This window comes from Haliotis cracherodii, unplaced genomic scaffold (assembly GCF_022045235.1).
Source record: "Haliotis cracherodii isolate W230 unplaced genomic scaffold, xgHalCrac1.p SCAF_3, whole genome shotgun sequence".
Lineage (NCBI taxonomy): Eukaryota > Metazoa > Mollusca > Gastropoda > Lepetellida > Haliotidae > Haliotis > Haliotis cracherodii.
In genome coordinates, this window is record NW_027266286.1 from 899,932 (window position 1) to 927,916 (window position 27,985).

General features: G+C 42.6%; 1 protein-coding gene across 1 annotated transcript; it reads right to left on the reverse strand.

Moving 5' to 3' along the window:
* Positions 1-3,385: 3,385 nt before the first annotated feature.
* Positions 3,386-16,008, reverse strand: LOC139474097 (mannosyl-oligosaccharide 1,2-alpha-mannosidase IA-like). The gene is made up of 5 exons (XM_071256965.1): positions 15,953-16,008; positions 8,942-9,065; positions 6,525-6,618; positions 5,567-5,682; positions 3,386-3,550 (listed from the first exon to the last, which is right to left on the reverse strand). Exons 1-5 carry the CDS (start codon positions 16,006-16,008, stop codon positions 3,386-3,388), a joined length of 555 nt encoding a protein of 184 aa, XP_071113066.1.
* Between the last annotated feature and the right edge of the window lie 11,977 nt (positions 16,009-27,985).

Below are 27,985 nucleotides of genomic sequence, written 5' to 3' on the forward strand. Positions count from 1 at the left end.
AGTTTTATACCTTTGATATTTTCTATAGAATGTAAAATATTTACCTTTAATATCCGAACTATATCATCAACAACAGATTGGGTTTCTCGAAGATGTTTTTGCTCCCATGTACAGGCCGACTCCATGTGTTGGGTAATTAGCTGTAGGGGAACAGCCTCATCTGGAACGATGGAATCAGCAAGGATCCGCTGTCAACTTCTTAGGTGTTAGAAACGTTAAGACACAGTATTGAGTTGGCAACATAAAATTAGGTTGTTTCATGTTGATTACAAGGGTTAATGAACTCCGGGTCACATATGCTTCATTTCTTAATCTGTGTAGCAAAGCAAAGGCGCATGAATAAATGGAAGTTGGCTTCTTACAACATGTTCTAACAGACCCATGTAACAGACCCATGTAACATACCCATGTAACGGATCCATGTAACAGACCCATGTAACAGACCAATGTAACAGACCCACGTAACATACCCATGTAACAGACCCATGTAACATACCCATGCAGCAGACCCATGTAACAGACCAATGTAACAGACCCATGTAACATACCCATGCAGCAGACCCATGTAACATACCCATGCAGCAGACCCATGTAACAGACCCATGTAACAGACCCATATAACATACCCATGCAGCAGACCCATGTAACATACCCATGCAGCAGACCCATGTAACATACCCATGCAGCAGACCCATGTAACAGACCCATGTAACAGACCCATGTAACATACCCATGTAACGGACCCATGCAGCAGACCCATGTAACATACCCATGCAGCAGACCCATGTAACACAATCATATAGCAGATCCATGTAACACATCCATGTAGCAGACAAATCTAACACACCCATGAAACAGATCCATGTAACACATCCATGTAGCAGATCCATGTAACAGACCAATCTAACACACCCATGTAGCAGATCCATGTAACACGCCCATGTAGCAGACCCATATAACACACCCATGTATCAGACCCATGTAACACATCCATGTAACACACCCATATAGCACACCACTGTAGCAGACCCATATAACACACCACTGTAGCAGATCCATGTAACACACCCATGTAGTAGACCAATATAACACACCCATGTAGCAGATCAATGTAACACACCCATGCAGCAGATCCATGTAACACGCCCATGTAGTAGACCCATGTAACACACCCATTTAGCACACCACTGTAGCAGACCCATATAACACACCCATATAACAGACCCATGTAACACATCCATGAAGCAGACCAATCTAACACACCCATGTATCAGACCCATGTAACACATCCATGTAACACACCGATATAACACACCACTGTAGCAGACCCATATTAACACACCACTGTAGCAGATCCATGTATCACACCCATGTAACAGACCCGTGTAACACACCCATGTAACACACCCATTTAGCACACCACTGTAGCAGACCCATATAACACACCCATATAACAGACCCATGTAAAACATCCATGAAGCAGACCAATCTAACACACCCATGTATCAGACCCATGTAACGCATCCATGTAACACACCCATATAACACACCACTGTAGCAGACCCATATAACACACCACTGTAGCAGATCCATGTATCACACCCATGTAACAGACCCATGTAATACACCTATGTAACACATCCATATAACACACCCATGAAGCAGACCCATGTAACACACCCATGTAACACAAACCGCCGTCATATAGCTGGAATAGTGCTGAGTGCGGCGTTAAACAACAAACCAACCAACCCATGTAACACACCCATGTAGTAGACCTATGTAACACACCTATGAAGCAGACCCATGTAACACACCCATGTAGTAGACCCATGTAACACACCCATGTAGTAGACCCATGCAACACACTTACCAACTAGAATGCCAATCAAGCGATTGAACCCACCACATGCATATCCTCATACGACAAAGGGATGCAACTCTGTAGTGATTTATATTGCCTAAAAGCATTGATCCATCCTAAGACTAAAAGATGTACCACAGCTATCGCCAGAGGTAAATGGACAAATCACATTCAACATGTACAGGTTACAAACCAATTAATTACAATAGGTAGCATGAAAAAGTTGTAATCTAATGTCATGAGAAAATGCAGTTTATTTCCTGATCATCAAAAGAGAATGGTGGCTTCATCACACTGGTTATAGCAGAATATGACAGGACCATAAACCATACTAGTTTGGGCCAGTTTATTCAAGAGATCGTTTGGGCCAGTACATTCAAGAGATAGTTTGGGCCAGTATACTAGTATTCCAGAGATAGTTTGGGCCAGTACATTCAAGGGCCAGTACATTCGAGAGCTAGTTTGGGCCAGTACATTCAAGAGCTAGTATAGGCCAGTACATTCGAGAGTTACCTTGGGCCAGTACAGTCAAGAGCTAGTTTGGGCCAGTATGTTCAAGAAATAGCTTGGACCAGTACATTCGAGAGATAGTTTGGGCCAGTTTATTCAAGAGATCGTTTGGGCCAGTACATTCAAGAGCTAGTTTGGACCAGTACATTCAAGAGCTACTTTGGGCCAGTATATTCAAGAGATAGTTTGGGCCAGTACATTCAAGAGATAGTTCGGGCCAGTACATTTAAGACATAGTTGGGGCCAGTATATTCTAGAGCTAGTTCAGGCAAATACATTCAAGAGATAGTCTGGGCCAGTATATTCAAGAGATACTTTGGGCCTGTACATTCAAAAGATAGTTTGGGCCAGTACATTCAAGGGATAGTTTGGGCCAGTACATTCAAGAGCTACTTTGGGCCAGTACATTCAAGAGCTAGTTAGGGCTAGTACATTCGAAAGCTAGTTTGGGCTAGTACATTCAAGAGCTAGTTTGGGCCAGTACATTCAAGAGATAGTTTGGGCTAGTACATTCAAGGGATAGTTTGGGCTAGTACATTCAAGAGCTAGTTGGGCTTGTACATACAACAGCTACTTTGGGCAAGTACATTCAAGAGCTAGTTTAGGCTAATACATTCAAGAGCTAGTTTGGGCCAGTACATTCAAGAGATAGTTTGGGCCAGTACATTCAAGAGCTACTTTGGGCCAGTACATTCAAGAGCTAGTTAGGGCTAGTACATTCAAGAGCTAGTTTAGGCTAGTACATTCGAAAGCTAGTTTAGGCTAGTACATTCAAGAGCTACTTTGGGCCAGTACATTCAAGAGCTAGTTTGGGCTAGTACATTCAAGAGCTAGTTAGGGCTAGTACATTCAAGAGCTAGTTTGGGCTAGTACATTCAAGAGCTAGTTTGGGCAAGTACATTCGAAAGCTAGTTTGGGCTAGTACATTCCAGAGCTAGTTGGGCTTGTACATACAACAGCTACTTTGGGCAAGTACATTCAAGAGCTAGTTTAGGCTAATACATTCAAGAGCTAGTTTGGGCCAGTACATTCAAGAGAGACTGTGAGACTATAAGTTTCCTCGCTACCAGCAAAGCAGGACATATGGTCCATCTTGTGCTCCAGACGCCCGGACTTGTATTCAGCGAAGTACTTGAGGCCTCCGCTGGACGTCTGGATCAGCTTGTCCTCAATACCCTGCATGACAACAGTACATGGTGAGTGTGTATTACACTGCAGTATTACACCGCAGTATTCCAGCAATATCAAAGCCTGGAAACAGTCAATACCCTGCATGACAACAGTACATGGTGAGTGTGTATTACACTGCAGTATTACACCGCAGTATTCCAGCAATATCAAAGCCTGGAAACAGTCAATACCCTGCAGGACAACAGTACATGGTGAGTGTGTATTACACTGCAGTATTACACGGCAGTATTCCAGCAATATCAAAGCCTGGAAACAGTCAATACCCTGCAGGACAACAGTACATGGTGAGTGTGTATTACACTGCAGTATTACACGGCAGTATTCCAGCAATATCAAAGTCTGGAAACAGTCAATACCCTGCATGACAACAGTACATGGTGAGTGTGTATTACACTGCAGTATTACACCGCAGTATTCCAGCAATATCAAAGCCTGGAAACAGTCAATACCCTGCATGACAACAGTACATGGTGAGTGTGTATTACACTGCAGTATTACACCGCAGTATTCCAGCAATATCAAAGCCTGGAAACAGTCAATACCCTGCATGACAACAGTACATGGTGAGTGTGTATTACACTGCAGTATTACACGGCAGTATTCCAGCAATATCAAAGCCTGGAAACAGTCAATACCCTGCAGGACAACAGTACATGGTGAGTGTGTATTACACCGCAGTATTCCAGCAATATCAAAGCCTGGAAACAGTCAATACCCTGCAGGACAACAATACATGGTGAATGTGTATTACACCGCAGTATTCCAGCAATATCAAAGCCTGGAAACAGTCAATACCCTGCAGGACAACAGTACATGGTGAGCGTGTATTACACCGCAGTATTCCAGCAATATCAAAGCCTGGAAACAGTCAATACCCTGCATGACAACAGTACATGGTGAATGTGTATTACACCGCAGTATTCCAGCAATATCAAAGCCTGGAAACAGTCAATACCCTGCAGGACAACTATGAGGTACAATGCTGGACGCATGGAGAGTTTAACAATCCATGGCTACCTATACCCCACTTTTGGTTTACTCCCCCACCCCACCCCTTTGAAAACCAAATGTAGTATGTAGGCAGTCAAATTATCTCACATAGCACTTTGATATTTTGGACCCCTCCCTTTTAAAAATGTTGGATCCGCCTTTGATATCTCTAGTTCAGAGAAAAAAAAGATTAATGCTGTTCAGTATTTTTCAAAAACCTAAATTATCAAAAGGCACCAGTTCACCACTAGACTGATCTGCATAGCAAGTTTCATCTAGAAATATTCCACAGTTTTGAAGTTCTGCCCCGGAAATGAAAACGAACTCCACCGGCTTATGAGACTAAGTCCAAATTAATTCCATGGATACCAAGTAAAATAAAAATGCAAAATATCCGCAAATAGCAAATGGCACCATTTCAGGATCTGCCAATTTTTGTTGAAGATATTGAATTGTTTTTTAGTTGTGCTCCGGAAACAAAATGATAACGGACAGACCGACGGACGGACGGACGGACAGACGGCGCAGCGACTATATGCATTATATGCCGGCGGGATAGCGAAGAAACCAACATGGATGCTGCAGCTGGAAGACCTTGCTACAGTGAGATACTGGGGAAACCTTCAGGCTGAAGATCCACTACATCCACACGATCCTTATGACAATGGTTTTAAACAAAAAGGGCACATTTCCATTGCTGAATTGATATTGAAAATTCATTTACTATCCCTCTTGCCCAACAAACTTTGTAAGTCTTTGTCTCAAGTCCTAATCTGAGACTAAAAGAGACAGATACAATTACATACATGCTGCAATAGGTTGAATAGTGAATAGCATAGACCAAACACCCACACCATTCCATTATCAACCAATCAGAAAACAGCAGACCTAATTTATTTTCGGTTTATGGATACATAAACACATAAAGAACTGCTTAGTTAGGTAATTAAATGGAATCACTTGCAACTGATTTATGACAACATAACCTGCGACACGTATAAGGCTCGTTACCTTCACTGCTTCGTCGTACATGTCCTTGGCAACTGTGTCCGTCTTGCCCGACATGATCCACTGCTTCAGGAGGTACTCGTAGAAGCTGTCTCCTAGAGCCCCAACTGACACCGCCACTGCAACACAAAATACATCAGGATCATAAAGTTTATATTCATTGTCTTGTTTGTTTGTTGTTTAACGCCGCACTCAGCAATAATCCAGTTATATGACAGCGGTCTGTAATAATCGAGTCTGGGCAAGACAATCCAGTGATTGATACCATGAAGATCGATCCACACAATTTGGATACGATGACATGCATTAACCAAGTCAGCTAAACTGACCACCTGATCCCATTAGTCGCCTCTTCCAACGAGCAAAGACGCCTTTTATGGCAAGCATGGGTTGCTGAAGACCTATCCAAAACCAGATCTTCACGGGTCGTTAATCATAGTCACACATATGAGTTATATTGGTACCCCGAGTATTTGCCAGAACAATCCAAAGCTTCGTCTGCTGTCTATTGTCCAATGAAATAAAAACTAGCTGAATGTTCCAGCAGACCTTGTCGCAAGGTCAGCCACGGGAGAATCATATCTGTTTTATGCCACAGTCAGCAGTTTTCCAACAATCTCACAGCGGACTGTAAATAATCGAGTGTGAACCAAACAAACCAGTGATCGATATCATGGGCAAGGTCCAGTGCTGTCAGGGTCACTGAACTGAACCTCTTATGATAAGCTTGGCTTTCTGGAGACCTTTTCTACACCAGATTCAGCATGGATGGGAGTGATTAATGAGCAACAACAACTACTGTGCGTGATACAGTGACTGGTACAGGCTGTGTGTTTGTGTCTCTTCAGCATTGTTCCAGCACTGTCAGGGTGTCAGACTCCAAGAACCAACACAAGAGAAGCACAATATCACATTTGTTCATACAACAATCAGGATCTCAACTCCATGACAATGCACTTACGCTGCCCCCACTTGCCAGTCCGAGGGTTCAGGTAGTTAGGGTACAGCCCGTTAGGCTTCTCCAGCTGTCGCAGCACCTCCCGGATCTTCAGAACCTGCATCAGACATGTTCATCAACACCATCGGACATGTTCATAAACACCATCAACATCAGACATGTTCATCAACATCAGACATGTTCATCAACATCATAAGACATGTTCATCAACATCAGACATGTTCATCAACATCAGACATGGTCATCAACATCATCAGACATGTTCATCAACACCATCAGACATGTTCATCAACGCCATCAGACATGTTCATCAACATCAGACATGGTCATCAACATCATCAGACATGTTCATCAACACCATCAGACATGTTCATCAACGCCATCAATATCAGACATGCTCATCAACACCATCAAACATGTTCATCAACGCCATCAATATCAGACATGTTCATCAACATCGTCAGACATGTTCAGCAAAATCAGATATCAACATCAGATATGTTCATCAACATCATCAGACATTACCATCAGACACGTTCATCAACATCATCAGACATGCTCATCATCACCATCAGACATCAATATCAGACATGTTCATAAATACCACCAAACATCAACATCAGACATCAACATCAACATCAGACATGTTCATAAACATCATCAGACATGTTCATCATCACCATCAACATCAGACATGTTCATCATCAACATCAGACATGTTCGTAAACATCATCAGACATGTTCGTAAACATCATCAGACATGTTCGTAAACATCATCAGACATGTTCATCAACATCAGACATGTTCATCAACATCCATAAGTGAGGTTTATGTCCAACATGAGATAAACACATGTCCCTAAAAGACCTACACATTACTTACATCAAACTCATAGGTATTCTATCATTGCATTCAATGCATTAATGTCACATTACAATAGGCATGAAAGCATCTCCCTCTTTGCTGGCTCTGCTTGAGTGAAGTAAAGGTCATCACATTAATTACAACCACATCAACATGAAGATGTGATATTTAATATTTGAGCCGCTCTACATAAATCCCTGCTATTGACTATATAAACATACACAATCATAGGAAATACCATACATGCAGCTCAACTGAAGTGAAGATCACATCACAGGCTCTCTGTGCCAAATGCTCAGAACATACAAAGCCCAAACAGTTCACCAATGTGTTTTTTTCCTGAACAAACTGTACAGGTGTTAAATGGAGGTTGACAAATACCCAGTTTACCGCACTGAGTGACGTGGTTAGAATTGACGTTATCACCGCTGGCGAGAACCATGTCTGTAGCTTTGGTAATCTGCGCGTTTGTCAATCATTAAATGTTGTTTTATTTAATGGATGCCTTGAAATAAACACCCACCATCTAAAAACAGCTGATCAGCTGTAAACAGGACGTGTGGGCCATCGATGGAAAATTACGAAACAGATGAAAAACTTGGCAGAAGATGCTGAAGATGCTCAGGAACTCGTAAACAGGTCACATAATGATAATATCAAGTGTCAAAAATCATGTGCAACATATGTTATTGGTTATTGTGCACACCATCATGGCCATATACCTACTGCATTTCAAACTGCACAATGCCTAAAGCATGCCAGACGGAACTTAATTCCAAACACAGGCCAGCTGGACCACAACATGGTGGCAAGACCTGCTGACAGAATCACCACACAACATAGCCGCATGAATACATGTTATCTCAATATCAGTCAGGAAGCTTACATTACAGTCTGTCGTGATCACAATGCATGTATAAATTTGTCTACAGCCTGATCACCAATACATCTATTGGAACAAGATCCACCCATTACAAGTATACAGGGAGATTTATAGGATTCCAAATTAAACATGATTAGAAAATACATTGTTTTGTTCCAAAATATAATTTAGAGGTATTTTAACATTGCATTCAATTTTCACTGCAAATAAAATAGATATAATAGTGAGCAAAAACACCTGTTCCTTTATATCAGTCACCACTACAATTACAAAGCCAAAATGATCATTGTCAGCCTGTGCTAATAAATCCCTGGTACATGTCAGACCCCTTGCTTCAAACAACAGGCTGTCACTGTCTACTGCAAGTGGGTGAGTGAGTAAGTCTGGTTTAATGCTGCTTTGAACAGTCTTCTTGTTCTATCATAGAGTGTCAGCTGTGTGGGAGAAGTGATGCAGGTCTCAAGATGTTTACACTCCTGTGAAGCCATTAACACGGGTATGGTGCTGACAAACATTAAACATAATACCGGGATACAAACCCACGACCATTACACCTAAGACAACTGTGCCCACTGTGCCACTTGGTTCCCCCCTTGGTCTAGTGCTGAGGCATCAGTGTCCAGGGACTCCTAACTGTTTAGTTTCCAACACTGAAACTGCAATGTCAGCTCACCTTCTTAAGGTATGTATCATCCCCCGTAATGGCCGACAGGTAGGCGAACTCCAGATGCAGAGATCCAAACTCAGCCAGGATAGAGCAGCCACCAGACGCCCACCCCCAGTTCCGACTACTGCCACTGTAAGCAATCACAACAAAAATCTCTGATACATTAATTCCGGACTAAATTCATCTCACCCCTTCAATATATAATTAAGAATATCACATATTTACCCATGTAACACCCCTATCCAACAGACCCATGTAACACACCCATCCAACAGACCCTTGTAACACACCCATCTAACAGACCAATGTAACACACCCGTATAGCGGACCCATGTAACACACCCATCCAACAGACCCATGTAACACACCCATATAGCGGACCCATGTAACACACCCATCTAACAGACCAATGTAACACACCCGTATAGCGGACCCATGTAACACACCCATCTAACAGACCAATGTAACACACCCATATAGCGGACCCATGTAACACACCCATCTAACAGACCAATGTAACACACCCATATAGCGGACCCATGTAACACACCCATGTAACACACCCATGAAGCAGACCCATGAAACACACACATGTAACACACCCATATAACACACCCATGTAACACACTGATGTAACACACCAATGTAACACACCCATGTAGCACACCCGTGTAGCAGACACATGTAACACACCAATGTAACACACCCATATAACACACCCATGTTACACACCCATCTATCACACCCATGAAGCAGACCCTTGTAGCAGACCCATGTAACACACCCATGAAACACACCCATCCAACAGACCAATGTAACACACCCATATAGCGGACCCATCTAACAGACCCAAGTAACACACCCATCCAACAGACCCATGTAACACACCCATCCAACAGACCCATGTAACACACCCATCCAACAGACCCTCGTAACACACCCATTTAACAGACCAATGTAACACACCCATGAAGCAGACCCATGTAACACACCGATGTAACAAACCAATCTAACAGACCCATGTAACACACCCATGAAGCAGACCCATGTAACATACCAATGTAACAAACCCATCTAACAGACCCATGTAACACACCGATGTAACACACCAATGTAACAAACCCATGAAGCAGACCCATGTAAAACATCCATGAAGCAGAACCATCGAACACACCAAAGTAACAGACCCATTTAACACACCCATCTAACAGACCCATGTGACACACTCATCTAACAGACCCATGTAACAAACCCATATAGCGGACCCATCTAACAGACCCATGTAACACACCGATGTAACACAGCCATCTAACAGACCCATGTAGGAGACCCATGTAACACACCCATCTAATACACCGATGTAACACACCAATGTTACACACCCATGTAACACACCCATCTGACAGACCCATGTAACACACCCATGAAACACACCCATGTAACACACCCATGAAGCAGACCCATGAAACAAACATCTGTAACACACCCATATAACACACCCATGTAACACACCCATGTAACACGCCCATGTAGGAGACAATGTAGGAGACAATGTAGTGATTGAGGATGGTGATCAATATACGGAAGCCGTGTATGTCGCCTCTGTGCACATCTGTCATTGCGGCGACCGCCGAGGGCCAATAGCTCCGCCAACACTGGAGGGGATACTGTAGCGATAATATTGGCTCAGTTCCCCACTCCCCTCATAATACTGCATTCCGCCGCTCTGTCACGGGGGCACCAGACAAAACCCGCCATCATTTGTAGCTACAGTTTTTTCTGGAAATCGATCGAGCAGATACTACTCCAATTAATCGACCTAAAACCACTTTTGTTTGGACGGCCTTGTGTTGAATAAACACTATCAGTTTGAAGCTGTTTTCATGGGGAATTTAGTTCCGTCATCGTGTGTCTTATATGTGGTTAAAGCTGGCTGCATAAATACGGTGTTATCTTCAGTTTTTGGAGCTGCACAAACACGCCGCGATAATGGCGCTTTAGGCCTGTCATCGGCAGTCTGGGGCTCAAGGGATAACTCTTTATGGTGCTGGTCCAAAAATATTATTTTTCTGACAAACCTGTCTCAGCGAGTTTCTTGCGGTCGTGATAAATCACAAACTGTTTGATATTTTACTACAAGCAATAACCGCGCTGTCAGATGCTAACAAGCTTTTTGCCTGCTATTGCCATCAACAAAAAGAACTTTGTGGGTAATTGGAAATATTGCAGAAATAACACGCCTGCTGTTTATGACAAGTTTAGAGCTGATAGTTTCTGTAATGGATGAAATTATGCTGCCAGCGCAATAGTTTATTCCTACATGAAGACACTTGTGCCTCATTGTAACACCTCTCTTCCCACCGTCCCCATAAACACGGAGATAATGGAGTTAAGTTTCCTGGCACTTCACCATGGGGTAATTCAATTATTTGAAGCTGATTTATGATTCGCGCGATGGGCAGCATTTTTATATCTGACAGGAAAAAAATGTGGCCATGTTTTTGTGTGGTTTGGGTGCGCTAATGATGAAATATTGCCGCTAAGTATACCACGCGGCTGTGACGCGAACCACGACTGGGAGGAACGGAAGAGAGAGGTGAAGAAAAGTTGACTGATTCTGCATGACTGCCGGGGTTGTCTGAATCTGAAAATGATTGACTTCAGGATGAGATTGAAATCTAGTTAGGTTAGGGTTCATTGGTGTCCAAACTTTGCAACATTTGCTATTCCGATAAACAAGATTTTTTGTTCAGTTTTTTTCTGTGGGCCTTGTACGTTCCGATATGTGCCCCATGCATGTTCCTGCACCAACTGTCCGGGTCTCCAGTGTAATTCATGTGTCCCGTCAACCGGGTTTCCATATGTGCATTATTAAATAGTGTTCAATGGGCATATCTTCTCCATTTCTCACTGGAATTCCTTCTCAGGTTCGTTGCCTAGGAATTGTACGATTTTTTCTAATTGTTCAATTTTAGTTGCATTTGGCAGCAATCAATTCTTGAAATGCAATCTGACACACATAAAAGGGTGATGTGGGCGTGTCCGACGCATCTGCGTGGTTGTTCCTCCCATCAACAAATAAGTGATTACATTACTCCTAACTTTCAACTAAATTATGTCAGACTTACTCGGGTCTGTGAAGTCCGTAGATTGACTCGCAACGTTTTGTAGTTCATCAGTGGGCAGCTCAGAAGATACAGCACTGACTTGTCACACAACAGCTGAACAGGATGGAATTCCACGTTGGAAAAATACATAATCCAATGTTGGTGTCACTAACCTTCATGTCCAGAACATTTCTGAAAGTAGCGTTGTTTTATCCCCTCCGTCCCTGCGTTTTTGCTACTGGTGTCTTGATGTAGCCCAGCACTCAATGTGATCACTCCCCAACAAATCATGAGTTCGGGTCCCACTTGAGTGCCTGTCAGTTAACTCTTACAACGGTTTTGCTGTCATGATGTTGGCAATAAACTTGTTCGGCTCAGTGACCCCTTGTTGTGCATCAGCCGTGAATAGCTGACATATGTTAAATGTCACAAGAGTTGATGCGGCGCGAACATCACTCACTCACTCACTCACTCACTCACTCACTCACTCACTCACTCACTCACTCACTCACTCACTCACCCACTCACCCACTCACCCACTCACTCATTCACTCGATTTCAGATATATGACCAACAGTTTAATTTGATTGTTCATATTTCTATTTGTCATAAGTCATTTATCCATATTCATATTTATATTTCTGTAGACCGTACTTATTTGAACATAATTTCCCCTTCTGGTTTTATTAGACACTACGCAGAATCATATATTGATTTATTGTGTGGAAAACTTTTCCTCGTGTACATGGGAGAAGGTCTGTACCAGCCATCCGTCTAAACACACACAGTTACCTAGGAGCACTGTCAGTGAGTAGTTAGACAATGACACTACATGGCAAATCACGCCAACATTCACTGTGGTGTTAGGACAGCCCAGTGGTGTAATGGATAGAGCGTCTGCCCAGAGAGTGGACGGCCAGGGTTCGATCCCCGCTAGCGTCACACCAAAACACGTTGTTACTGTTGTTGCTCGGTTTTAGGGTGATGCTGTCTGCACTTGTCGGCTCGGTGTCGGCATACTGTGTCACCATGGAGATAGTCGTTGATCGTAAGAAGTATGTTGTCTGGCCTGCTAAAACATTGGTGGACTACACCAGTGGTTCAAGCGTTCGATTGTGACGCCAACAGCCCGGGTTCGATTCCCCAAACAGTTACAATGTATGAAGCCCATTGCTAGCGTTCCCTGCTGCGATAATATTATAACATTGCTAAAAGTGACGTAAAACCATACTTCCTCACTCACTTTAATTTGTCATGTTGTTATGTTGTTATGTTGATATGGTATGTTGTTGTTTGTCAGCACCTGGGAACCTTTCGATGGAAAAAACTTAAACCTTTTGTTCCGAGCCTCGGGGACAAAACCTATTTCAAGATACCAACATTAATTATGTTTTGTCTGTGCCATTAATGGATAAACATTAAATTTAAATCATTTACTAAATTCAGTAATTATACTCACAGATATTTACATATTTGCACTGGACATGATGACTTACAGTCAAACGTGATCGTCAGTAACCCTGATTTAGCTGTATTTAAGATTAGGTGAGTTATTACTCCCCTGTAGTCTTCTGACCGTGTCAGCGTCATGTTTGAATGTCCAAGGCTGCTGTTTCGCTTGAATGACCTTTAAGTGTCAGTGTCATGAGTAGCTGTTTGCTTTAACAGAATCCATCAACCAGAATATACCAGGTGAGCTACAGTGTCATGGCTCCAGCATGATGTCATCAAGCCTCACGCTGACTCAGCAGGTTTAGTGTTGTACAGTTACTGTACCAACAGTGACATATACCTCTCTGATGGCAGCAGGTTCTAGTTCTATAGGTGTGTTGTTTCAAACGGCAGGTTAGCTACACCCTATGTCTATGTGCTATAATCTGGTTATTTCATGGGCTTCCATTTCATATTTCTCCAAATACTATCTTATACTTATCCCAGTTATAACCCTATTTGTCAATAGTACACAATTACAAACAGTCAAAAGGTGGTTGGATAGCACAGCGGTTAAAGTGTGGCTCGTTATGCCGAAGGACTGGGTTTGATTCCCCACACGGGTACAGTGTGTGAAACCAATTTGTGATCCCTGCTGTGGTATTGCTGAAAGTGGCCTACATCCATACTCTGACACTTCCTCACGACAAACGCTCCAGTACTGGAAAGACCTCTCTAAATATCCCTCAGCATGCTCACGAGTTATAGATCACGTAATAAGTCTGTTGAATCTGGTTCCTGGTGATGATTGATTTACTTGTCAGGAAATGCTGCTTCGTGGAATAGGATTTTTAAGGAATCGGACTGAATTAAAAAAGTATCTTTACAAAATATGTTTCTTAACTGAATTTGAAGTGTTTAAGCTTCATGAGGCCTTCCTGTATATTATTTATCTCATGTATTCTTGTTGATGCTTGTATGCTGTGTATCTGAAGTGTCCTGAATTAGCTGCTTGTACAGACATTATGATGTGTATCTGAAGTGTCCTGAAGTACCTGCTTGTACAGACATTATGATGTGTATCTGAAGTGTCCTGAAGTACCTGCTTGTACAGACATTATGATGTGTATCTGAAGTGTCCTGAAGTACTTGCTTTTACAGGCATTATGATGTGTATCTGAAGTGTCCTGAAGTACCTGCTTGTACAGACATTATGATGTGTTTATGAAGTGTCCTGAAGTACTTGCTTGTACAGACATTATGATGTGTTTATGAAGTGTCCCGAGGTACCTGCTTGTACAGGCATTATGATGTGTATCTGAAGTGTCCTGAAGTACCTGCTTGTACAGACATTATGATGTGTATCTGAAGTGTCCTGAAGTACCTGCTTGTACAGACATTATGATGTGTTTATGAAGTGTCCTGAAGTACCTGCTTGTAGTGACATTATGATGTGTATCTGAAGTGTCCTGAAGTACCTGCTTGTAGTGACATTATGATGTGTATCTGAAGTGTCCTGAAGTACCTGCTTGTACAGACATTATGATGTGTATCTGAAGTGTCCTGAAGTACTTGCTTGTAGTGACATTATGATGTGTTTATGAAGTGTCCTGAAGTACCTGCTTGTACAGACATTATGATGTGTATCTGAAGTGTCCTGAAGTACTTGCTTGTAGTGACATTATGATGTGTATCACGTGTCTCGGCTCCTGTAGAGATGAGGGTCATCGCCTATGTGACTCCACTTCAGTGAATTGTGCAGCAGTATGGGCACACGCTGTATGCTACTCTGTCTCCTTTGATATTCTGTCACATATTGAGTCTTCACAGCATGGGATCAAAGCTCAGATTGTCCATGTTTGCTCTTCAACGTGTAACCTGCCATTTATATTGAAAGATTTCTTTCAAGAACTTCGTTCATTTTTGAAAGACCTACTTCTTTGTGATCATTGAGCAATAAGATGAAGAACCTGTGAGTTAAATGAGGGAGACGCCACATTCACAAACCCTGGAACTTCAGTGCTGGATCTATGGGTAGTAACGAGATCGGTTTTTGCATAACATTTCATTCAGAACAGGAATTATTTCAAGCTGGTAATAATAGATGTATTTGCATTTCCTTTGTAACCACGATGTTCACAAAACATTCCAAAGGAGCATTTATTTTCATTTGGATGATGTATCCTTTGAGAAAAATTTTCATTGTCATCTTGCAGATAACAAAAAAACAAACTATAATAAAACTCTTTTAAACAGCAGGGAAGTCCCACGTCAAAAGAAGGCAGGTTATAATACAAGAAAACATCGTCTTAAATTTTACTCACTCACTCAAAAGTGCGTGATTGAAAGAGATTGTTTTATTCCCTTTCTTCCCAGCAATATCATGATGGCATTTCGGAAATCGTAGGACCCCCAGTTGGCGGACAGTCTGAGTGGATCAGATATTCACTATGACCAACATTACACAGGCCTTACAGACCTGAACAACATGTACATCTGACCTGACAGAACTTGAGCCAAACTCACAAGAGCCATGTTTTCAATGCGGGGAATTAGCATTCAGAGACTTGAAAGTTTAAGTTGTAATTGATGTCGCTGTCAAATGTTTTAAGCTCTAAATGATTGTCTTTAAGTTCCTGGTGGGGATTTAAATGTTCAAAATGAATTGTTCAATTTCAAATGTTTTTTTGTGGTCATGTCAACTATGTTGTTTTTGCTGAATATATTCTTGTGATGTCATCATTCTTTCATTGTAAGTGTGTTTTTTCTGTAAATTCAGACAGACGTTTCTCATTGGATAATCACAAAATGCAAAATTCTCCGTTTTCAACCTCAAAGAGCTCACGTAAAGCAGCCCCTGTTTTAATGCACGTGCCTATTTGTCTGTGATTGGCGTAAGATGACGGGCATCTCTTGCCTTCACTTAGTATGACGTGTAGAGGATGCTAACTAATGGAACTGAATGGTTCACCCATAACTAAGATGAACTGATGATGATACTTGATACATGAGTTGGAGTAAGCTCTATGTTCAGTACAGGAAGTGTGGCCTGGACTACAATAGTGAAAACATATCTTTATTTCCTCGTTTTAAGATCAAGCCTAGATCTGTAAGAAAAGTTGCTGCAATGTCAATGCAAGGATGTTTGTATTTTATTGTAAAAATACTTTGATTACCCCTACTTCCACCTTCTTTCCCCATCCTCCGCTACTTTCCCCTACTTTCCGCATCCTCCGCTACTTTCCCCTACTTTCCGCATCCTCCGCTACTTTCCCCTACTTTCCTCAATTGCCGCCTTACCTCTACTTACACAGCTTACCTCTACTTACACAGCTTACCTCTACTTACACAGTTTACCTCTACTTACACAGTTTACCTCTACTTACACAGCTTACCTCTACTTACACAGTTTACCTCTACTTACACAGCTTACCTCTACTTACGCAGTTTACCTCTACTTACACAGCTTACCTCTACTTACACAGTTTACCTCTACTTACACAGTTTACCTCTACTTACACAGCTTACCTCTACTTACACAGCTTACCTCTACTTACACAGCTTACCTCTACTTACACAGTTTACCTCTACTTACACAGCTTACCTCTACTTAACCAGCTTACGTCTACTAACACAGCTTACCTCTACTTACACAGCTTACCTCTACTTACACAGCTTACCTCTACTTACACAGCTTACCTCTACTTACACAGCTTACCTCTAGTTACACAGCTTACCTCTACTTACACAGCTTACCTCTACTTACACAGCTTACCTCTACTTACACAGCTTACCTCTACTTCACCTACTTTCCCCTACTTACCGCTACTTTCCCCTACTTTTCCCGTCTTCCCACAACATCGCCCTATTTTCTCCTAATTTGTCCTACTTTCCCCTACTTTTCGCATCTTCCCTCAATTTCGCCCTATTTTCTCCTAATTTGTCCTATTTTTCCCATCTTCCCTCAACATTGCCCTATTTTTCCCTAATTTGTCCTACTTTTCCGTACTTTTACAATCTTCCCTCAACTTCGCCCTATTTTCTCCTAATTTGTCCTATTTTTCCCATCTTCCCTCAACATTGCCCTATTTTTCCCTAATTTGTCCTACTTTTCAATATTTTTACAATCTTCCCTCAACTTCGCCCTATTTTCTCCTAATTTGTCCTACTTTTCCCATCTTCCCTCAACTTTGCCCTATTTTCCCCTAATTTGTCCTACTTTCCCCAACTTTTCCCATCTTCCCTCAAACGTTGCCCTATTTTCCCTAATTTGTCCTACTTTTCCATACTTTCTCAGTCTTCCCTTAACATCGCCCTATTTTCTCCAAATTTGTCCTACTTTTCCCTACTTTTACCATCTTCCCTCAAACGTCGCCCTATTTCCCCTAATTTGTCCTACTTTTCCATACTTTCTGTCTTCCCTTAACATCTCCCTATTTTCTCCTGATTTGACCTTCTTTTCCCATCTTCCATTAACTTCGCCCTATATTCTCCTACTTTCCCCTACTTTTCGCATCTTCCATCAACTTCGCCTTATTTTCTCCTAGTTTATTCTACACTTCCCATCTTCCCTCAACATTGCCCTATTTTCCCCTAATTTGTCCTACTTTTCCCATCTTCCGTCAATTTCGTCCTATTTTCCCCTAATTTGTCCTGCTTTCCTCTACTTTCCTAATCTTTCTCCTGTTTTGTCCTACATTTCCCATCTTCCCTCAACTTCGTCCATTTTCCCCTAATTTGTTCTACTTTCCCCACCTTTCGTCAAATTCGTCCTATTTTCTCCTAATTTGTCCTACTTTCCCCAGCAATAAACAGGTCTGTAATTTACATGTTCGATAATTTCTACTCATCACTACATTTTGCCAAGTTGTGTATCGTATATCGCAGGTCTATAGTCCAGGTGATCACCTTGGTGTGAGTATTTGTAAATCATAAGAATTCCATGATAAAAAACAATCTGGCAATCTGTCTTCGCACCATGTATATTGTTTCAACGAAACAACTGTTGCCAAATGCTGGACCTGTACTGTGTCCACTAAACCAGGGAGACTGTATGGACTCCCTGGCTGAACACGCAGCAGAGGACAGAAGACTTTCCCACTCAGCCTTTCATAGAGACACTGAGAACATTCATGTTTAAGGACAAATGATTTCCAAATATTAGTTCGATTCCCGGCCGCGTCACACCTAAAGACGTTTAAGATGGTACTTTTTGTTACTCTACCTGGCGTTCGGCATTTAGGGGCAAAAACAAGTACTGATAGGCTCGGAGTCAGTATACTGTGTCTGAGTGGGGTATTCGTGTTAAATTGCGGCATGGTATCTCAGTGTGCTAGCACTATAAAATCCGGACTAGTACAAGCAGCCACACACACACGTGCATGTACATCGCTATATAAGTGCAATGATCTTGGACGAGACGTTAAACCCTATTTCACCCTATTTCAGACAGTAGGTTTGTCTGTCCCAGATCTGTTTACTGGCTGGCGTGATATGGCTCGACTGTTCCACACAATATTGACTCCAATTCATAAACAATCAGGTCCTTATCTTTATAACAGAACAATTAAAGAAATATCCTTATAGAATTGCCTCTTATAAAAGTCTTATTTTATTGATCCCTATCTCTAACACGTTATGCACATGGTATAATGTGAATACATGTTCTTGACCTGAAGATGCTCTACCCCACATGCCCTGTCTGAAGTTGAAGATATTACTTGAGACATTATGTCCTAACTATTTAATCTCAGTATTCCCTGATGCTTTAGTCTGTCCTTCTGCATCACCATCACGGTACGCAAGACTGCACAGCAGGAGATGACTCCAGCATCCCTAAAGTAGAAGAATAAACAGATGGCCCCACTCTTCAGACTCTCTCAATCCCTGTCAGTTACCATATCTAGGATTCCACATGAGAGACTCAAGTGATATCGTCCAATGAGTTATTGTTCAACTCAAATAATGAGTTCTTATTGCCATGAAACACCACTACAAAAACATACAATCTGCCCTAGAGAAAGCACACATGCCTATTACTATGGAAATCAGGTAACTTGAGACCATCTCTCTTTATGTTCTTGCAAATTTATCTCGAAACCTGTGCACGATTCGAGTTTTTTTCCCAATCCCAGCATAAAGTTTATATTACTTGATTCTATTTTCTCATAATGATGCAAATTGTGGAATATGAGACCAGCTGCTTTGTTGTGTTGTCCTGGTGTTCGTGAGCATCAACCGCGGAGGCCTCAGTCTGTGCGCTCCGTGCAGATGTCCTGACAAGGAAGTCGCTGTATCTGTATCTAATTACTTCGTAATCCTTGAAATAAACGACGATAGGTAAGAACAGATCTAGTACATGCGGGTATATTGCAAGATTGACGACCAGGTGTTTTTCACAAAAGCAGTGGAATGATGTATGGTGATTAACTGGGTATCGCCTAACCGAGCATATTTTTGACAATTTCCTGAAAATATTTTCATTTCAATCCTTTTTGCTGTTTCCAATGATTAATTTGTTGAATGCTAGTACTTGAATAGATACATTAATAGGCCTAAATGAGGACACATGTTAGAAGCGTTATAACTCTTGGAAAGGATGAGACAGCCATCTTCCTGTAACCTGTGATGGAGCTCGAAGTGTAAGCCGCTCCGAGCACTAAAGAAAGTACCTAGGTTTGACTAGATTCCCCTGTATTAGGTACAACCACTCCAGGCCCTGAAGACAGTACCTAGGTTTGACTAGATTTCCCTGTATTAGGTACAACCACTCCAGGCCCTAAAGAAAGTACCTAGGTTTGACTAGATTCCCCTGTACTAGGTACAATCACTCCGGGCCCTAAAGACAATACCTAGGTTTGACGTAATCTCCCTGTGCTAGGTACAACCACTCCAGGCCCTAAAGACAGTACCTAGGTATGACTAGATTCCCCTGTACTAGGTTCAACCGCTCCGAGTGCTCACGACAGTACCTAGGTATGACTAGATTCCCCTGTACTAGGTACAACCGCTCCGAGTGCTCACGACAGTACCTAAGTTTGACTAGATTCCCCTGTACTAGATACAACCGCTCCAGGCCCTAAAGAAAGTACCTAGGTTCGACGTGATTCCCCTGTACTAGATACAACCACTCCAGGCCCTGAAGACAGTACCTAGGTTTTGACGTGATTACCCTGTACGAGGTACAGCCACTCCAGGCCCTGAAGACAGTATCTAGGTTTTGACGTGATTACCCTGTACTAGATACAACCACTCCAGGCCCTGAAGACAGTATCTAGGTTTTGACGTGATTACCCTGTACGAGGTACAGCCACTCCAGGCCCTGAAGACAGTATCTAGGTTTTGACATGATTCCCCTGTACTAGGTACAACCACTCCAGGCCCTGAAGACAGTATCTAGGTTTTGACGTGATTCCCCTATACTAGGTACAACCGCTCCAGGCCCTGAAGACAGTATCTAGGTTTTCACTAGATTTCCCTGTACTAGGTACAACCACTCCAGGCCCTGAAGACAGTATCTAGGTTTTGACGTGATTACCCTGTACGAGGTACAGCCACTCCAGGCCCTGAAGACAGTACCTAGGTTTTACATGATTCCCCTATACAAGGTACAAACGCTCCAGGCCCTGAAGACAGTATCTAGGTTTTGACGTGATTCACCTATACTAGATACAACCGCTCCAGGCCCTGAAGACAGTATCTAGGTTTTGACGTGATTCCCCTGTACTAGATACAACCGCTCCAGGGCCTGAAGACAGTATCTAGGTTTTGACTTGATTCCCCTGTACTAGGTACAACCTCTCCAGGCCCTGAAGACAGTATCTAGGTTTTGACTTGATTACCCTGTACGAGGTACAGCCACTCCAGGCCCTGAAGATAGTACTTAGGTTTTGACTTGATTCCCCTGTACTAGATACAACCACTCCAGGCCCTGAAGACAGTATCTAGGTTTTGACGTGATTCCCCTATACTAGGTACAAACGCTCCAGGCCCTGAAGATAGTACCTAAGTTTTGACTTGATTCCCCTGTACTAGATACAACCACTCCAGGCCCTGAAGACAGTATCTAGGTTTTGACGTGATTCCCCTGTACGAGGTACAGCCACTCCAGGCCCTGAAGACAGTACCTAGGTTTTGACTTGATTCCCCTGTACTCTATACAACCGCTCCAGGCCCTGAAGACAGTATCTAGGTTTTGACGTGATTCCCCTGTACGAGGTACAACCGCTCCAGGCCCCTAAGACTGCTCCCAGATCCTGTGGCCGACCTTGTGGTATTCTGGGACAAGGGGACAAGGGACTGTTTCTCCAAAGTTTTACTCTTCCCGAAAATGCTGGCTACTTGTGCCCGGGGTCAGTGAAAAATGTAACTGTGCAATTTCACTGCGCATGCTGCATGAAAAATAATGTGTTCTTGTAAAGGAAATAGAAAACAATTGTATGTTTTCAAGCGCTGACTAAAAGATATTCTTATCTCAAACAAAACAAGACTGTTTCCGTGTCCCTTTATATCGGAGGTTTATGGGACAGAATGGTGACAGCAGAATTTCTGCATCCTGAACAAAATATACTAGATATTATTCTCTATGAAAATTTGAAAAGTAATCTTGATGAACAGAATCTTGAAATTCTCTGATATCTTCTTTACGAGGCAGAGTTGTGAGCCTCACGTTGAAGGATTGCGTCAGGGGAAGGGGAAGTGAGGGGGAGAGAAAAATCAGATCGAAAAACAAAATTCTGTGAAAAAAAGCATTATGCATCAGACTGTTTGAAAAACATTATTCTGGCAGAGAAATGAAATTGTTACAAGGTTTGGGTGGGTGTGGCCAATATCCTATTTAAAAAATATCTGGTTATGCATCCGTAGGTTAAACAATCGAGTCTCCAAACAACATCCCATAATTGCTATGATTGTTACATTTCACTGCTGGCCTGGCTCCGTCAGACTTCCAGGTTTCCATTTCGACTCGTACAATGACGTCATAGCAACCTTGGAAAAGCTTGTAGACAGCCAAGAGAAGGACATTTACGAAACCTGGCTAAAATTCCTGCAACATGGTTGGCACATATCGTCAGGCCAAGTCTTTCAATGCGAGGTTCAGGACCTATCACTCACCCAGCGTCCAGGCTAATACTGTGGTCGACACCAATAATATTTCACTCCTTGAATAATAAAGCCAGTTTGAGAAATAAGTTGTTCATCAATTACAGACTGAAAGTAAGTAGGCTTGTTCCGACAGACAGTGATCAACTCCACCGCTCCAGAGAAATGTGAAAAAGTTGACATCGTTTAACTGATGAGAGCAACTTCAGTAATGGTAGCGTCCCGCGAGGGGGATTACACGCGACGCAGACCGAAAAACAACTGTCACAAATATGTAATGTGTCTACATTATAACATGGTTATCCCAGCCCAGGGGAATCCCGCTGCTTGGCATGCCCATCAAGGTTGATAACCCATCAAGTGAAGGTGACCTCCCTGGAAGAGTGATCTCCCTTGTCTGGGAGTAATTTGCCATATCTCTCCGATAGGTTCACTGGTGTCTCTCCACCATGATTGGGTATTCTTTAGTTGCCATGATCCTCCCCTCCATCAGCATCTACACCCACACCTCATGTGTCGACTCCATGTGTTTAGATAATGATGTTTGCTTCGGGGCAGAGCAGACCAAGTGATTTCGTCGCTGTTCGTTGTGCAGACTTATAAACATACTGCCACTTTTGCCTATAGTATTGTTGGAATCTTCCTGTCTCATAGTAACCTTGTAAGAGATAGTACTTTCAAGTGAGTTCAGAGTTTTTACATTTGAACTGAAAAACTACCCTTTGGTCGAATTCCTTCTATACCTCGAAAAATTGTATTGTTATACTATGAGGTGTACTTTTTATGGTATTTTTTGCATTGAGAGGGTCATAGGTTGGATAAAAAACTCTCCCTCATAACGTGGTGGTCGGTGGGGTAGCCTAGGGCATTGAGAGGGTCATAGGTTGGATAAAACACTCTCCCTCATAACGTGGTGGTCGGTGGGGTAGCCTTGGGGTTACAGCGTTCGTCCGTCATTCTGAGGACCCAAGTTCTATTCTTCAAAAGGGTACAATGTGTGAAGCCAATTTCCGGTATTTTCCGGAGTGATGTTGCTGGATTATTTTTAACTCACTCACTCAGGAGGGAGGGACGGTAGGGTAGCCCAGTGGTTAAAGCGTTCACTGGTCACGCCCATTTGTTTGACACATTAGTGACACAAATGGTGTCCGCAATTTCCTCATATAATTTGTATCATGTTCCCTTTTTTTTGTTTTTCAGGAGAACAATTGACTTGCCTCTGCCTGTGTTTGTGGTGGGTGACAACGTTGGGCAGGATGTGCTCACCTTGTTACTGTCATAAAGGTTGAAGGATTGAAATAGCAACACATTCAAATATAAACTACGGTTTCTTCCTTGTATACGAATTTGTCAAATTTTAGACTTCAAACACTATCATTTTTATTTGTTTTGACTTATCGTCAAAATTGTGGTAATTCTAAATTCCCAACATTTGTTCTTATACCTCCCCAGTATAATATGGAGACATACACAGACACTCACCAACATATTGATTCTCAAATAAGCCCCTCATCCCAGTGAATCTATCCTGTTCTTGCCATATTACTGGTAATATATAAGTGTATTTGAGACGCTAATGGAGAACACAGTGTACATACTAAATGGTTGAGATAATGCACTTTACCAGTCACTTCCGATCAATAATAATGATAAAGTTTCCATTTTGCTTGAAATAGCTTCCGGGCTATGCCTGCCATATGTCTGATGTCTGTTGATGAGATTACAGGTACAGTTGTGGTGAGAATCACCAATAAATCCGAGTTGGTCTGCTGACTCTGACAGAGCGCTGTGAGCATCACATTATCTGCCCTCCTACAGCCGGTATCCGTGGACAGTGGCACCCATCGGCACCCATGGACAATGGCTGGAAGCACTAATCCCACCGGCACCCATGGACAATGGCTGGAAGCACTAATCCCACCGGCACCCATGGACAATGGCTGGAAGCACTAATCCCACCGGCACCCATGGACAATGGCTGGAAGCACTAATCCCACCGGCGCCCATGGACAATGCCTGGAAGCACCCCTCCCACCGGCACCCATGGACAATGGCTGGAAGCACTAATCCCACCGGCACCCATGGACAATGGCTGGAAGCACTAATCCCACCGGCGCCCATGGACAATGGCTGGAAGCACCCCTCCCACCGGCACCCATGGACAATGGCTGGAAGCACCCCTCCCACCAGCACCCATCGACAATGGCTGGAAGCACTAATCCTGCCGGCAACCATGGACAATGGCTGGAAGCACTAATCCCACCGGCACCCATGGACGATGGCTGGAAGCACTAATCCCACCGGCATCAATGGACAATGGCTGGAAGCACTTATTCCGCAGGCACCCATGGACAATGACTCGAAGCACTTATTACGCCGGCATCCATGGACAATGGCTGGAAGCACTAATTCCGCCGGTATCCTTGGGCAATGGCCAGACAAGACAGGCAGAACAAGGTTAAAATTAGGACATATTTCGACCAAATGCAACTGTTTTTATTTGGGGAAAAGGTATTTGGGGTCGAGGTAACAGAGGTCAAAGCCACAGAGGTCTACAAGCACAAATATGGAAACTGTTCCCGCTAGACTAGTGTCCTCGCTAGAGTAAATTGATCGCAATTTGTATCTCCAAACTTGCCAAAACTTGTAAAATGTCTTAGCTACGCCACAGTTAGATACACACCCCACCCGCCTCCGCCCAAACCAGCCGAGGTGTTGTACTTACCTCCGTCCTTGTTAGGTGAATAAAGGAGTACTTTTTATTCCGAAACGTTGTGTTCCTCATAATAAAGACGTTGACAATACAATGTATATCACTCCTAAGTGCCATTCAAGAACTTTCACCCTGACACCGTGCAAGGCAGTCCCAGACAAGGTATCAATTTGTACCTTACTCTGTTGTGTCTGCAACATGGATAGAGAAATGAACTACTGTAGTATGAAGGTGCAATCTCGCTAGATTACTTGCGTTCGTGAACATTTGCCTTTGTTTTGTTTGCAGCTAACAGAATGTCTTCTGATTGTGTTGTGTGTTTGAATGGGGATTCCGTGTCTGTAACGTGTCGTATATGGGACTGATAAAATTGACAATTGAGTTCACCTCCTATAGAAATAGTTTCATGTTTTTCGGGAACACCCTTCTAAAATGTCAGTAACATTCCTTCTTCTAAGAGTGTTCAAAGCAATAATCCCCGTCACCGACAGTAATCATCGAAACCCCTGATTTACATTAAGCAAATAACCATTTGCATTTAAACAAGACTCCTGTCCCAGCAGTAACGACACACCGGCCTGGATGCTAACACACCCTGACACACACGCCTGCACATCATCACAGACAACAGCCCTTGATCGCGACATGTCGGGGTTACAAGGGGCTCTCGGTCCCCTGCTGGACTTCTCCAGCACTCGTCTTTGTTTGTATCACGTCTGCCCTGACTGAATATAGTTTCAGTGATACCCACTGGTCATCCGACACTCCCTAGAGGGCGCTGTGAGTCTGTCATGTGTCACAGACACCTCTCCACTGTCAGAAGGAATGAGAGCCGTTGGTCAGAAAACACAATGGAAAGGTCAAGCGAATGTCCAAGGTGTCACTGTCAGTGAGTGTTTGTGCCAGGCTCTTGGGAGTTGTGTGATTAATCAGATCTGGTGTTGATTCCGACATAATGGCAGTTGAGATGACACCCAACTGGGAGAAGACGTGCAACAAAAGTAATAAAACCGACCACTGTCTCTGTCAATCTCGAGAAATTATGTCGATTTCATTCTATATGGAATTTTCACGTTTCAGCTAATTTAATTATTGGACGAGATCTTTTTATTTTCTTTGACAGTTAATATTTCAAAGGTAACTGAATTATCTAACTTTATGTAAGTTTTTACAGTGGAAACTGTCGTCTCACATGTGTCAGTGAGGTGGTGGTTGGGGCGGGGGTTGGGCCGGGTGTACAGTGTACAGTGTAACCGAGCCGTCGCAATTCATTGTACACAGTGCCAGTAACATATATTTAGATTCAGGGTGCGATTTTGGTTAAAACATATTTTATTCAGATGGATTAGGAACAAGTTATCCGACAAGGACTACCTCTCTATGGTATTAACAAAAACTTGTAGAGTAAATGTTTACAGGAAAGACAGACAAGAAGATACACGAGGAAAGTAAAGAAAGACGAGTATTTACATTTATGAGTCAACCGAATCTCTTTGTATGACTCATAAACACTTGCACTGCCTCAGAGATATGTTGATTTTCGCAAATGGACAAAAATTCGTTTCCGTCAAACTGAAATCTAATATCACATTGTTCCCGGCGTTCTGTAAAATGTCCCGAATAATTATTGACAGATTGTCTTACAATAGACACTAAAAGAAGAACAAAATGAGTTTTCAGTGAGATTACCACTTTGTATCTCTATTCTGTATCAATCATAATGTAAGTGGCAAATGAGGTACGATGACATGCATCAACCAAGTCAGCGAGCCGCACCACCCGATCCCGTTGGTCGCCTCTTAAGAGAAGCATGGTCGCCTCTCACGGCAAGAATGGTTTGCTGAAGACCTTCGTTCTATTAACGTTTCCCGTCCACTTTCATAATACAGATGTTTGTGGGAAGTATACATACAGTTTTGGATGGAATACATTGTGTTACAAAAGCATGCAATCTTTGATACATATTGTCAACATGTGTACATTCATAAAACAATACAGATCAATTTGTCAGGTGTATGAGTTCATTCGCATCCACAGTGACAACACAGAATACACGAGACCAGAACAAGATTCACTTCAGCTTTCCCTTTATATCGAACAATACAGTATACACGAGACCAGAACAAGATTCACTTCAGCTTTCCCTTTATATCGAACAATACAGTATACACGAGACCAGGACAAGATTCACTTCAGCTTTCCCTTTATATCGAACAATACAGTATACACGAGACCAGGACAAGATTCACTTCAGCTTTCCCTTTATATCGAACAATACAGTATACACGAGACCAGGACAAGTATACACGAGACCAGGACAAGATTCACTTCAGCTTTCCCTTTTTATCGAACAATACAGTATACACGAGACCAGGACAAGTATACACGAGACCAGGACAAGATTCACTTCAGCTTTCCCTTTTTATCGAACAATACAGTATACACGAGACCAGGACAAGATTCACTTCAGCTTTCCCTTTTTATCGACCAATACAGTATACACGAGACCAGGACAAGATTCACTTCAGCTTTCCCTTTATATCGAACAATACAGTATACACGAGACCAGGACAAGATTCACTTCAGCTTTCCCTTTATATTGAACAATACAGTATACACGAGACCAGGACAAGATTCACTTCAGCTTCCCCTTTATATTGAAGAAAACAGTATACACGAGACCAGGACAAGATTCAC

Coding starts and splice junctions, on each gene's coding strand:
- LOC139474097 (XM_071256965.1), bottom strand. CDS start 16,008: ATGGCTCTTGTGAGTTTGGCTCAAGTTCTGTCAGGTCAGATGTACATG. Junction 5,683..6,524: donor GACTGGCAAGTGGGGGCAGC/GTAAGTGCATTG, acceptor TTTGTGTTGCAG/TGGCGGTGTCAGTTGGGGCT. Junction 3,551..5,566: donor TGTACGACGAAGCAGTGAAG/GTAACGAGCCTT, acceptor GTTGTCATGCAG/GGTATTGAGGACAAGCTGAT.